This window comes from Xyrauchen texanus, chromosome 47, assembly GCF_025860055.1.
Source record: "Xyrauchen texanus isolate HMW12.3.18 chromosome 47, RBS_HiC_50CHRs, whole genome shotgun sequence".
Classification (NCBI taxonomy): Eukaryota; Metazoa; Chordata; class Actinopteri; order Cypriniformes; family Catostomidae; genus Xyrauchen; species Xyrauchen texanus.
The window spans coordinates 22,794,755-22,807,286 of NC_068322.1; the positions used below are offsets into that span (position 1 = coordinate 22,794,755).

A 12,532-nucleotide genomic window follows, 5' to 3' on the forward strand; every position below is an offset into this window, starting at 1 on the left:
GCTGACTCCACAGGAGGAGACAGGCCTGGTGCTTGCTGGACACTCTGGGACATCCTGAAGAGTTCTTCACTGCAGTTGAACCTCTCTCCTTGAAGTTCTTGATGATCCAGTAAATGGTTCTTTCAGGTGCAATATTCTTTGCAGCAATTTCCTTGCATGTGAGGCCATTTTGATGCAAATCGATGATGGCTGCACATCTTTCTTTAGAGGTAAACATTGCTAACAAGAACACAATGACTGGAAGCACCTCATCCCTCCTTTTATATCAGTCTGCTCTTATAATCCAATCCAGTCTGCTCTTATAATTCACTACTACTCGTTGACACTTTCCCAGGTGCTGCTGATATCATTAGTGAAATGTTGTTAGCTGGTCATTTTGTGCCAGGGCCAAAAAAATGTGAAATTTGGGTTTTTGTGATAAAGTAAAAATGTTTGGCCAATGAAGCTTTTTGCAATTATTTAAAATGCATCAGTATCACTCATATATATATATATATATATATATATATATATATATATATAAAAAGTATTTATTCATCTTTATTAATGTTCATTTCTACATAATACTAATATATTTTTTTATTTGCTAATTTAAAAAAGTTATGTTAACATTAACATTATACAGTAAACTGAAAATAAACTGTATTTTGTAACATAATATGTTATAACAAAGACGACAAATTAATGTGTGTATATTTGCTAATACAGCAAGGAGCAGTTGGAAACACAGTGGCAGGGACCTACCAAAAACAGCATCCTAATGACAAAATAAAAAATAAAACTAACATTTAAAAATAAAATGAAGTAACTGTCAAGATTCCCTTGTTGTCTGCCCTGGGTTTCACTTGTCTTTGTCCAAAACTACACTTCCCATGATCCCCGGCCCTCATCACTGCCAGCCCTGTGTCATTGTGCTCACCTGATTGTAGTTTGTCATCATCTTGTCTCCAGTGTATATAAACCCTATTTGTTCTCCATTCCCTTGTTGATCGTTGATGTTTGTGGACACCTGTTTCCGTGCTCTTTCTATGTTTATCCTGCCTGTTCAACCTTTCTATGTTTTCCGTGTTTTTGTTTATTTCCCCATTGCAGGTATTTCCTTTGTTGTAGTTTCGTCTGTTTAGTTTTCACTGTGTCTAAATAAAACCCTGCAAATAGATCCTCACTCCATGTCTGCCTTCATCTGCATGCATTACAGTAACAAAACTTTGTTCATGTGTTTAGGAAAATTACTATATTAGTAAACTACAGTTGGCATAAGCTATTCATTTGGATATCATTTATGAGGGACAAAAATTGCACCCATTTTGCAGAATGACCCATATGATTTAACAAAGATAGCTTAAATAACCCTTACACTGTCACTTTTTGAATCTTTTTCACAAATGAATATTCCACTATAGATGATCATCATTGAAATGTGCAAATAAAACATATGACATTAAATGCATGTCATTGATCATTCATTTGTTTTGGATCTGGTGTGGTGCAATCCTTCCACTGGTTTATTGGCTGAACAATGCTGCTGCTCATGACTCATAGACTGAAAATAAACCAAGAGTGTCAAATGTGTCAAAACTAATGAAATGATCAGGATAACATATGCAGGGATGAAAGTGCTATTGGAATTATTGCAGCAGTGATATGCCCTTAAATGCTGATGTTGATAATGATGATGGGCCCCTCAGATATGTTAAAACACTTCCTCAAATGTGGCGCATCAGCCCTCTTATTCGATGCCCACAAAAACAGCAGCCTCTGGACATGAGGATAACTTAAGCTTGTTGGACAGGAGAGTTCATAAATATTCTCTACTCTGGGCTTTAAGGAATATTCCAAGTTATTTTCAACCTCACATGCAGCATTAATAGCATGCTGTTGATTATTCACAGCTTTAGGCTAAGCTGCCATTATAAGTGTATATGAGAAATTTATTTACCTATAGTTTTAACTCTATATCATTCACCCATTGGAAAGAAAAATCCCAAGTGAGAACTCTTTAATATGTGTTTTGCTTAGACTGGCTGAAATAAAATGGAGAGCAAATTGCTAATTTTACTGAACTATTTATTGCACTAATTAAAGACTTCAAGTTCATTTTCCACATTAAATGGGGAGTCACAGTTAAACCCTAGCTCCCTTTCTCTCTCTGTGTATTCTGCGTAAGTAATGGATCTGAAAGCCTTGCATAGCCATGTTAACGGCACTGAACAGCGTTTGTATCCTTTAACCTCTCCTGGACTAAGCATGTGGACACCCACGTCATTACGACAGATACTGTATATCAACTGACGCATTATCCGTGAACGAAGCCAATCCTATTATTTCCTGTTACATTAATGCAAGAGACACCCTGTTGGATACACTTAAATAAGAATAGAATGATGTCACACTGGGGTAAAACATATTTCGTACAACATCATAATAATTTGGATGTTTATATCAACAAGAGGCGATATGATGTGCTTGATGCTCAGCCCACAGTACAGTACAGTGTTGTAATTACTTGACAAATCCAAGTCACATTCAACCAAAAATCTAACAGAAAAAAAGGAAATGAGGTTCACCCAAAAATGAAACTTCTCTCATCATTTACTCACCCACATGCAATCCCAGATGTGTATGACTGTCTTCTGCTGAAAACAAAGGAAGATTTTTAGGAGAATATATCATCTCTGTAGGTCCATACAATTCAAGTCAACAGGGTCCAAAACTTTAAAGCTCAAAAAAAGAAAATTAAGGCAGTAAAGAATTAATCCATAAAACTCCAGTGGTCAAATCCATGTCTTGAGAAGTGATATGAAAGGTGTGGATTAGAAATACATATATAATTATTTAAAGAAACAGTTCACCCAAAAATGAAAATTCTCTTATCATTTATTCACCCTCATGCCAGTCCAGATGTGTGTGACTTTTTTTGTTCTGCAAAACACTAATTAAGATTTTTAGAAGAATTTCTCAGCTGTTTTGGTCCATTCAATGTAAGTGAATGGGTGCCAAAATGTTGAAGCTCCAAAAATCACAGAAATCAGAATAAAAGTAATCCATAAGAGTCCAGTGATGTAATCAATATATTCAGGAGCGATATGATAGGTGTGGGTGAGAAACAGAACAACATTTAAGTCCTTTTTTATTATAAATGATCCTCTCTGCGCAATCAATCTACACTTTTTCTTCTTGTGTTTTAGTTGATTCACATTTGTCACTCATATCACCCCCTACTGAGCAGGGAAAATTATTTTGAGCACAAATATTCATCTTTTCTTACATACCTCTCATATCACTTCTTAAGGTATGGATTAAAACACTGCAGTTGCATGGATTACTTTAATGTTGCTTTTATGTGCTTGATGGAGCATAAACATGTTGGCACCCATTCATTTGCATTGTATGGACCTACAGAGCTGAGATATTCTTCTAAATATCATTGTTTGTGTCCTGCTGACGAAAGAAAGTCATACACATCTTGGAAGGCATGATGGTGAGTAAATGATAAGAGAATTTACATTTTTGTGTGAACTGTCCCTTGAAGTCCTTTTTTACAATAAATTCTCCTCCCTGCCTAGTAGGTGGCAATATGCACAAATAATGCGAATCACCATAAACAAAAGAGAAACTGTTAAGAGATAACAGTGCTCTTAGAAGGGCTGTTTGATAGAGGAGATTTATACAGTTGTCCTTAATATTTGTCAATACTCATGATGTGCAACTCCATTATAAAATGAATTAATCTGTGTAACAAAGTTCGTATTGGGGTTGGAAGGACGAAGCGGGAGACGGCGAATCCAACTCAAACATTATTTATTTCATAGCACAAAATTGGCTTTTCAGCACTTCACTCAATAATTACGCTTTTCAGAACACACAGCTTAACACAATTTCAGTCTCTCTGCCTCATTGGCATCTGGCTCATTCTTAAATCCGTCTCTAACTCTCACTGCAAAAGCAAACAGCTGTTAGAGACAATCAATGACAGGTGATAATCTTACCATTTCTCCATTCACAAATCAACGCTCAACCCCACCCCCACTTAATAAGCTGCCCTTTACCAATAATAATAAAAAAAATACTTTTGAGGTATCATGACACACTGACATAAAATAGTGAATACTGTATATACTGTACCATAGTTAAATGACTACTATACTAAGGTCTGAAACCTGTGCATTAAACACAAAATGATTAACGTATGCATTTAAATATTCAATCATTACAAATGCCCATATCGTGAATGGAAATAGGAACGTGCTGGGTTACTGAATACTGTGTGGAAAAATATGAATTTAAAATCTTTCATTTTGCCCTCCCTGTCCTTTTCTTGTACCTGCTGATGTGTCTATGACATTTCACAGCACTGTGCTTTCATGCTTGATTAATTCATCTGTATTGCTGCTGCCCTTCCACGTTTACACATTTCATCTATTACTGCCTCTGTGACATCTATTCAATAGACCAGCCGCCAAACGCACACAGCCTTTCACACCGGTGGTCATTCAATGTCAGAGAGCAGAGGAAAAATGAAGGGAATATTTTCATATGATTGCCAGTTCAAACATAAGGACAGGTCATTGATGACGAAGATGCTTTTAGAGAAGACTGTAATTCAAGTAGTAAAGGACATTCACACAGTAGTGAGTAACTTCTTTCTGTTAGTGTTCCAGAGGGTGAACAGGTGTATATCTTTTACACATCCAGTTAAAAAGCTTTTTCTTTAACTTTGGGCACTTTTAGCACTGTGGTCTTCAAGGAAGTAAAGTAGCATTAAACATTTTTCATACTCTCACTGATTCTTTACATTTTTCAATGTCTAACAGTGTATCTACAGGTGGGGCCAGGTGTGGGCATGGACAGGGGTGGGCTGAGCCCACCCAAACGTGAGTCATGCCCACCCAATTAAACATTTGGGAAACACGGTTTTAGATAAAATACTTAATTTGTTTCAAATTTGTGCATTGGTTAAAAGCAATATCGGGGCGGGCTGGTTGCAGACATTGAGAGTGGGCTGTAGATCGCCCAAACAATCACAAAACAACACCAGAAATGTGAAGTATTTTTCTATTTTTGTCATTGGCCGAAAGCAACGACACACACAAGAAGCAGCAGCTGAATACCAGACAGTCAGAGACGTCATGAGCGAGGATGGTAATAAGAGATATTTTACTGCAATGTATATGTTTTTAGTGCCCATAAAGAAGCCTGGTGCTGTCTCGAGCAGTGCTGATGTGTCTGCTGTTAATGTACCACATGCGCTCCCTTTTATACAATATCTCCCTCCACATCAGCTCCCCAAAATCGCACTGTGGGTGTTCGTGAAATTCTGGACATCATTTATATTGTGAAGAAGAGGCCCGCTCCTGCGAGTTTCTGTCCCGCTCCCACAAAAAATATGTAATATTTTGTCCTTCTACCACCAACAAAATCCTGCAGGTAGAGAGGTCTACACAATTTCTCCACTCCCCTAAGATTCTGTCCTACTCTGGTATCATAGGCAATTTACAATTCCCACCTGGAAAAAAAAAAAAAAAAAAAAACAGAAAGAGAGAGAGAAAAACACTCTAACATTGCCATTAATATTTGATGGACCTTTGGTTGGTTTCAAACTTTTGTTTGTATCTTTCTTTAATAAATCATTAAATACATTTGAGGAACATCTATTTTATGTTTTAGATATTTATATTTTGTGGAAGTCCCACAAGTAATTTCTTTCTCCCGTTCCAGCACACACATGATCCCGCCTGCACTCAGCAATCAAAACTTGTCCCACATCCCAAATACCCACCTATGATATCCCTCAGCCCACCCCAAGCATAGCTGGCATGAGCCAGGGAGTAACGGAATACATGTAACAGGATTACGTATTTAAAATACAAAATATAAGTAACTGTATTCTACTACAGTTACAATTTAAACAATTGTTAATTAGAATACAGTTACATTCAAAAAGTATTTTGATTACTGAAGAGATTACTTTTCATTTTATTGTAATTTGTTTAATTTCATATTTAGTCCTTTCAGATGGAAAACATTTATACATATAAATGATGTGATCCAAAGTGCATTTGAACAGCGGTGAAACACTTTCTTATGATGTGTTACATTCATACGAGCAGACAGAGAAGTACGTTTGGAGTAAGTTTGGAGCAGAAGAAATAGAAATAAATCTTGTGTAAATTGTTAGCTTTATGCTAAGCTAAATGCTATTTCTAGCCATTATACATGCACATGTTTCGAAAAATGTTTGCACAACATTTCGAAATAAATTGGTTGACTCCTTTGTCTTGTTGAGGGTAATTTTTAGCTAACATTTTATGTATCCTAAATACACACAATTAAATCTTTTATTTACATTTTTGCATAATTAAAAAAAATAAAGCTTTATTGAAAATGACTCCCAATACAAATATCCATTGATATTTACCTTGATTTTTCATATTTTTCATATTTCATCTCAAGCATGCTCTTCACTGACACTTTTGTTAACTTGGTTCACAAGTCAAATTTAATAAGGGCAAAAATGTTTGGTGAGGCGGAAATGATGCCAAAAATATTAAATAAATCATTTTCACACAATAAAATAGGCTATTTTATTTTAAAATGGTTCCGTTTTATTTCACGCTTTGTTTAGATTATCATTGATTTAAACATTTAATAGCATTTTTATAAAATAAATATTAAAAAAAAAGAAAAATTATTTTCTCCCAAATTTGGAATGCCCAATACCCAATGCGCTCTAAGTCCTCATGGTGGCGTAGTGACTCGCCTCAATCCGGTTGGTGGAGGACGAATATCAGTTGCCTCCGCATCTGAGACATCAATCCGTGCATCTTATCACGTGGCTTGTTGACCGTGTTACTGCGGAGACATAGCATGTGTGGAGGCTTCACACTATTCTCCACGGCATCCACCACAACTCGCCAGGTGCCCCACCGAGAGCAAGAACCACATTATGCAACCACGAAGAGGTTACCCCAACGCGACTCCACCCACTCTAGCAACTGGGCCAAGTGCGGTAGTCAGCGTCTTTACTTGCTGAGCTACCCAGGACCCCAGTATTTTTATAATTGATTTTAATAGTTTAAAATTGAATGTCTGGGACAAGACTAAAACTGTAAAATATTAATAATACAAATAAATAAATAAGGAGTTTAAAAAAGAAATAATGAAGGCCTGGTAAAATGTTTTGAAATGAGTTTTAATAAGTTAATAAGACCATTATATAACAAAAAGAAAAAGTCTGTTAGGTTGAACATATTAAAATAATAATTCTACCCCTGGAACATTAAAATGCCTAAAGTTTAAAGATTAATTGGAAAAGTTTAACTGTCCTTCTGCTATCACACACAATCTGCACATTAATACTATATAATACACACCCACATTCGCTTTTAGGAATTAAGAACTGAAAGTTGGATTAAAAATAAATAAATAAATAAATACACAAAAAAATAATTAAATAAATATTGTTTGGGTTTTGAATACTCCACATCATCAAAACAGAGAAAAGCAGATTCAAAAACAGTTGTAGCCCATTTCAGCATTATAAATAGAAAATGACTTCAATCTACTGTATACCCACACTTAATATGCGTATCCATTATGATGCAAACTATACAAACACATCGCTTGCAGCATCACAAATTACTTTTAGGTGGGTCGCAATAAAATAGATTTTTTTTAATTTTCATGACAACAGATAGGCGGCACATTGAAACTCTTTCAGAAATCAGAATGTATGCATTTTTTATTATTATTTTATAAATGTATATATTTGAAGTCAAGGAGTAATCTGTAATATTCTGGCTTGGCTATGCCACTGTCTTAAACTGTTTTAGGATGTGCTAGCTTTCTAATATACTTTATATGAGAGACAACAAGAAAAACATCCTGGTTATCCTGGTCCAAGATCTTAAAAAAACAGTCTCTATTAAAAACCATTTCACTTTGAATTGTGGTCAATTTCTGTCACGGTACAAGAGCTCCCTTTATTGCATCATCTCTTGTCATAATTAAAAAGATCTAAGATGTATTTTCAAGCTGTTCTTCCATCGAACTGTTTTCATGCCGCTATGAAATGTGCTACTCTGTCCCACCTCACTTTTACCGTCGTATGTTTTGGTATGTATTGCAGTGACCCTTCCAATCAAGGACCCTTCAGTATTATTAGACAAACAAGGTCAGAGGTCAATAATGAGCTTTTATGGTACACAAAATGAGTCTCTTTTATGGCTCCGCTATAATAGCTTACAGTAATCAATGTATATGAACACTTCAGGTACCAAATGCTGGTGTACATTAATTTTTTCTGCGTTCATCAAAACAGAGAAAGAGCGGGGCTCTGATCCAATCAGACGGTGTCAGACAGGGTTCTTAGCTAATGGCTGTGGGGTATTTATTCACATCTGCAGTACATAGTGCTTGTGCTGTTTTATCTGTTTCTAGAGAGGTTTGTGTATTTTTATATTTGCTTCTACAATCATTTATGGACTTGATTCAAAATAAAGTAATAAGCCACGACACAGTGTCTGCGTCACAATGATTTACCACTCAGTAAGGGGGAGTTATTTGACACAACGTGAAGCGTTGTCACATTAACAAAAGAATGTGCGGTCACAGATGTGCGTTTACAGACGTTTTACGATGGCAATCAAACATTTACATTCAGAACTAGTGGTTGGAACTATTGTTTGGTACTTTGATATCTCTATGGAATAACGATAATTTAAAAAATCATAACTCTGACTTTATATCTTGCAAGTCCATTTCTCATGGTTGAGATATATAAAGTCACAATTGTAGGTTCATATCACACAACTTAGACTTTATGTCAGGCAATTGTGACTTTATTTCATGCAACTGAGACTTTATATCTCACAATTGTGACTTTATATCTAACTATGATATATAATGTCAGAATGACCTCTTTTATTCATTTTTTTATTCCATGGTGGGATCCAGCTTCCATAAAATTGATGCATCAAATAACTTTAGTCACGTTGTCGTCTCTCTTTCTATGCTGCTTTGAGATTATGTTTGATGGTGGAAAAAACTAAAACTGTATTCATATTTGTAAAGACACCCAGAATAGAAGTGGTTTGATCTTTTTTCTTTTATTACAAAAAACAAAACAAATTGTGAATCCTTCTTTGCAATTTGTGTCATTTTTTATAATCCATTTTATTGATTCGCTATCAGAACAAAGTGTGGTAAAACACTCTGTTGTTTGAACCAAAGCTTATTGTCATGCAAGGTTTACCAAGAACTGAAAATGCTGTGACTATTACTAAGGGTGTCCTGTAATTCACCAAAACATGAGAATTCTCTCATCATTTATTTACCCTCACTATTTCATGGCAAATCCATATGACTTTCTTTCTTCAATGCAACATATACACAGATGGAAAAAATAGCTTCAGCATTCTTGTGTTGCATGTTAGAAATAAACGATACGGCTTTGGAACTACAGGCTGAGTAAATGACAACAGAATAATCCTTTTGTTTTTTACGTGAACACCCTTTAATATAAAAAGGCAATCTCTTTCATAAGTTTAGCAACGAAAAAATTGCAAAACAAAAAAGCTAAAACAAATGAAATAACATACTAACAGAACAAGTCATGTATTTTACATTTATTTGACTTTTTGGCATTTGGACTAAAGGGGTAAATAACCAGGGGACTGAAGCAGGTCTCTCTTTCCATAGGTGCTGGATCCTACATTGGTTGGCGCGTAGACGGTTCCGATAGTGTTGCTGGATCGGACGAGAAAGTCTGCTAATCTCTGAGTGACACAGGTCGCTGTATTGCACTTCCTCTTTTCTATGTGATGGCTGTGTGGAAGTTGAGAAGGTTAGTCAGTCTTTTATGCCTTTATAATTTAAAACAAGCTTAAACTTCCTGATCTTAATCACACTTAAGCAAAATCACACAAACATGACTGCTGATATTCCATACAACACGATTCACCTCAACAATTCAACTCAAATGAATGGAAATGGAATTATAATGGAAAAAAATGGCATTACATAAAAAAAACAAAAAAAACAACCACTTTCACTAGTGGTGTCGGATTTTGGGCCCCACTGGTATTTTGGTTTCTTTAAATAATTAACAATAAAACAGTGAATTGTAGTCTTTGAATTATTAATGGTCTCCCCAACAAAACACAATCACAAATGATTTTGATGCTTATTTGATACAAAAAATGGCAAGATCTGAAAGCTTGAATTATAATTGATATTGATGCCATGTATTTAGCATAAGTACCTGTTCACTGCAGTGAGGCCCCTCTGAGGCCGTGGCCCCGTAAAACTCAAGAAGGGATATTCAGACAGATCTGTAACAATCCATCCGTCACCATCTCGCAACTCCTCAGGCTGTTCATTGGACGAGAGGGTGTACCTGTCGACAAGAGGCCAGAACTGCTCATAGATCTGAATTTGATACTTCTCTGAAGTGGTGACTTCATCACCTCAAGTGGAGCAACTGCAGCCACTGTTTATACCATTCTCTCACTCACTTATACACACTTGCAACTGACTTGCTATATATGAAAGATTCCAGAATATCCACCTCATATAAATTTAGGAATAATAAATGACATTATCGGTGAATCTCAGAAAAATATGTAACAATTTTCGCAACAAAAAAAACATATTTGATTACATAAAGAAAATGAAGCCTGTTTAAGACCATTCGTTTTTGTTACCGTTTTACTTCTGAGAATTAATGTAATTCATCTAGTGAATTATTCTTAATGGTTCTCATTGAATTCTCAACATATACGCTGTATACGGTAGTACTGTAGATCAATGATTTATGAAAATATTCTTTATCAATTTACCATTTATTCCCAATAGTAACAATAACTGTTTCCTATAGTAACTGTTGTAACCATGGTATTTTTATAGAAATGTTGCCTATGAAGAGTAGAAGGCAGTCAACTTCTATTCTATTACAATTATAGAAGTTGTAATTATAGCCTCTATATGTGTTGTGTTTTTCATAACAAATATCATAGTTTGTTTTATAGAAATCATTATTACATCTAACAGTATGTATTACAGTTAAAAATAATACAATATTCTTTTAATTTCTTTAATTTGTGTACATTTGATGTACATTTCTTTTGATTTACATCAGCATAAATTGAGTACAACCATTACCACCATAAGGTATAAATACCATTTTTCGTTGCTTTTTTCATATTACAGTAATGGAAATTTGATTTTTCTATATTATGTTAATGAGTGTGGTAGGAGGTGCTTATTGTCAAGAAAATAATGTCACAATGGAAAAATCTACAGAACAGGCTTCCTTTATGTAAAATATATATTATTTACAATAAGGTTGTAGTTAACTACTTTAGCTAACAACAAACCTATATTAACATTAGCATTAAGAGCTATCATGAATAAACAATGAAGAATTGCACTTTTATAACTTAAACCAAGATTGTGATTATATATATATTCTTTATAGTTAGTTAATGATACCTAATGCATTAACTAATGGAAAGAAATAAAACCTTATTGTAAATTTTTACCTGTTATTTATTTTATTTAGTGGTGAAATATGACCCCCAGTATTGATATGTGTCATGATATTAATATTGGTAACATGGGAATCTCAATAACTGTAGGATGCTATCAGTATACGAACCAAAGCCTTATTCTGAAAATACATTTCTAATAAATCCTCAAATGGCAGTTTTACGATTACAAGCATATTTAAGATTTGAATAAAATTTTACAATTTTAAACTTTAAGCTAAGACTTACCTGTTATGAGGAACTGTAGCAACACAGTGCAGCATCACAAGGAAAAGCAAAATCTGGGAGGGCAGTTTTAGATGATTCATGGCAAACAGCACACAATTCTCAATGTTCCTTTGCAAAGGAAAAAAAGAGCTTTAGTATATGTACGAATGCATTTTATGAATACATACTTACAAAAGTATTTTAAGGACTTTGTGAGGATATTGCTGTGACAAAAGTAGAAGTCTGGCTTCTTTGTAACTTCACAGAATTCTAGTATAAATTCAAAACTGAAACGTGGATCCAGATGTCCAAACTCACATACAGTGATGTTGAGCCTTGAAGCACTACATAAAGTTTCCAAATATTGTATAACAAGAATAAAAGTACTCACCTCCAGCGGTTTCAAACCAGTGGACAGCAGCTCCAGGAGATGCTGATGTTGTCTCTGTTTTTCACACACTCGCACGCACTCCATCCGCTCTGTTATAGGCTCCCACCCTCAACCACTTGTGACATCATCACTCTCCTCCAAATATAGCCCTCCATTTCCAGCAGAGATCAGGGGTGTGTGGAGCGAGGGGTTAGCTTGAAGAATTCAAACTCACAGTGAGGGTCAAAAGCGCCGCAAACCCTCGTCATCAACATCATCATCCATGGTGGCGGCCTTCGCGTCACATTTTTTAAATGACTAAATGCAGATGTCTTTGTTCAACATATTCCAGGCCAAGGACCCCTTAGTGGATAGAGAGATGGAGAATGGTGCATTTTATGCCTGGTTT

General features: G+C 35.2%; 1 protein-coding gene across 1 annotated transcript; it reads right to left on the minus strand.

Annotated features, from left to right (window-relative positions):
- Window positions 1-9,650: 9,650 nt before the first annotated feature.
- LOC127639299 (calcitonin gene-related peptide 2) lies at window positions 9,651-12,198 on the minus strand. Its single transcript, XM_052121236.1, has 4 exons — window positions 12,145-12,198; window positions 11,775-11,882; window positions 10,262-10,396; window positions 9,651-9,825 (listed from the first exon to the last, which is right to left on the minus strand). The coding sequence occupies exons 2-4, from the start codon at window positions 11,852-11,854 to the stop codon at window positions 9,651-9,653; spliced, it is 390 nt and encodes a 129-aa protein (XP_051977196.1). The 5' UTR covers window positions 11,855-11,882; window positions 12,145-12,198.
- Window positions 12,199-12,532: the final 334 nt, after the last annotated feature.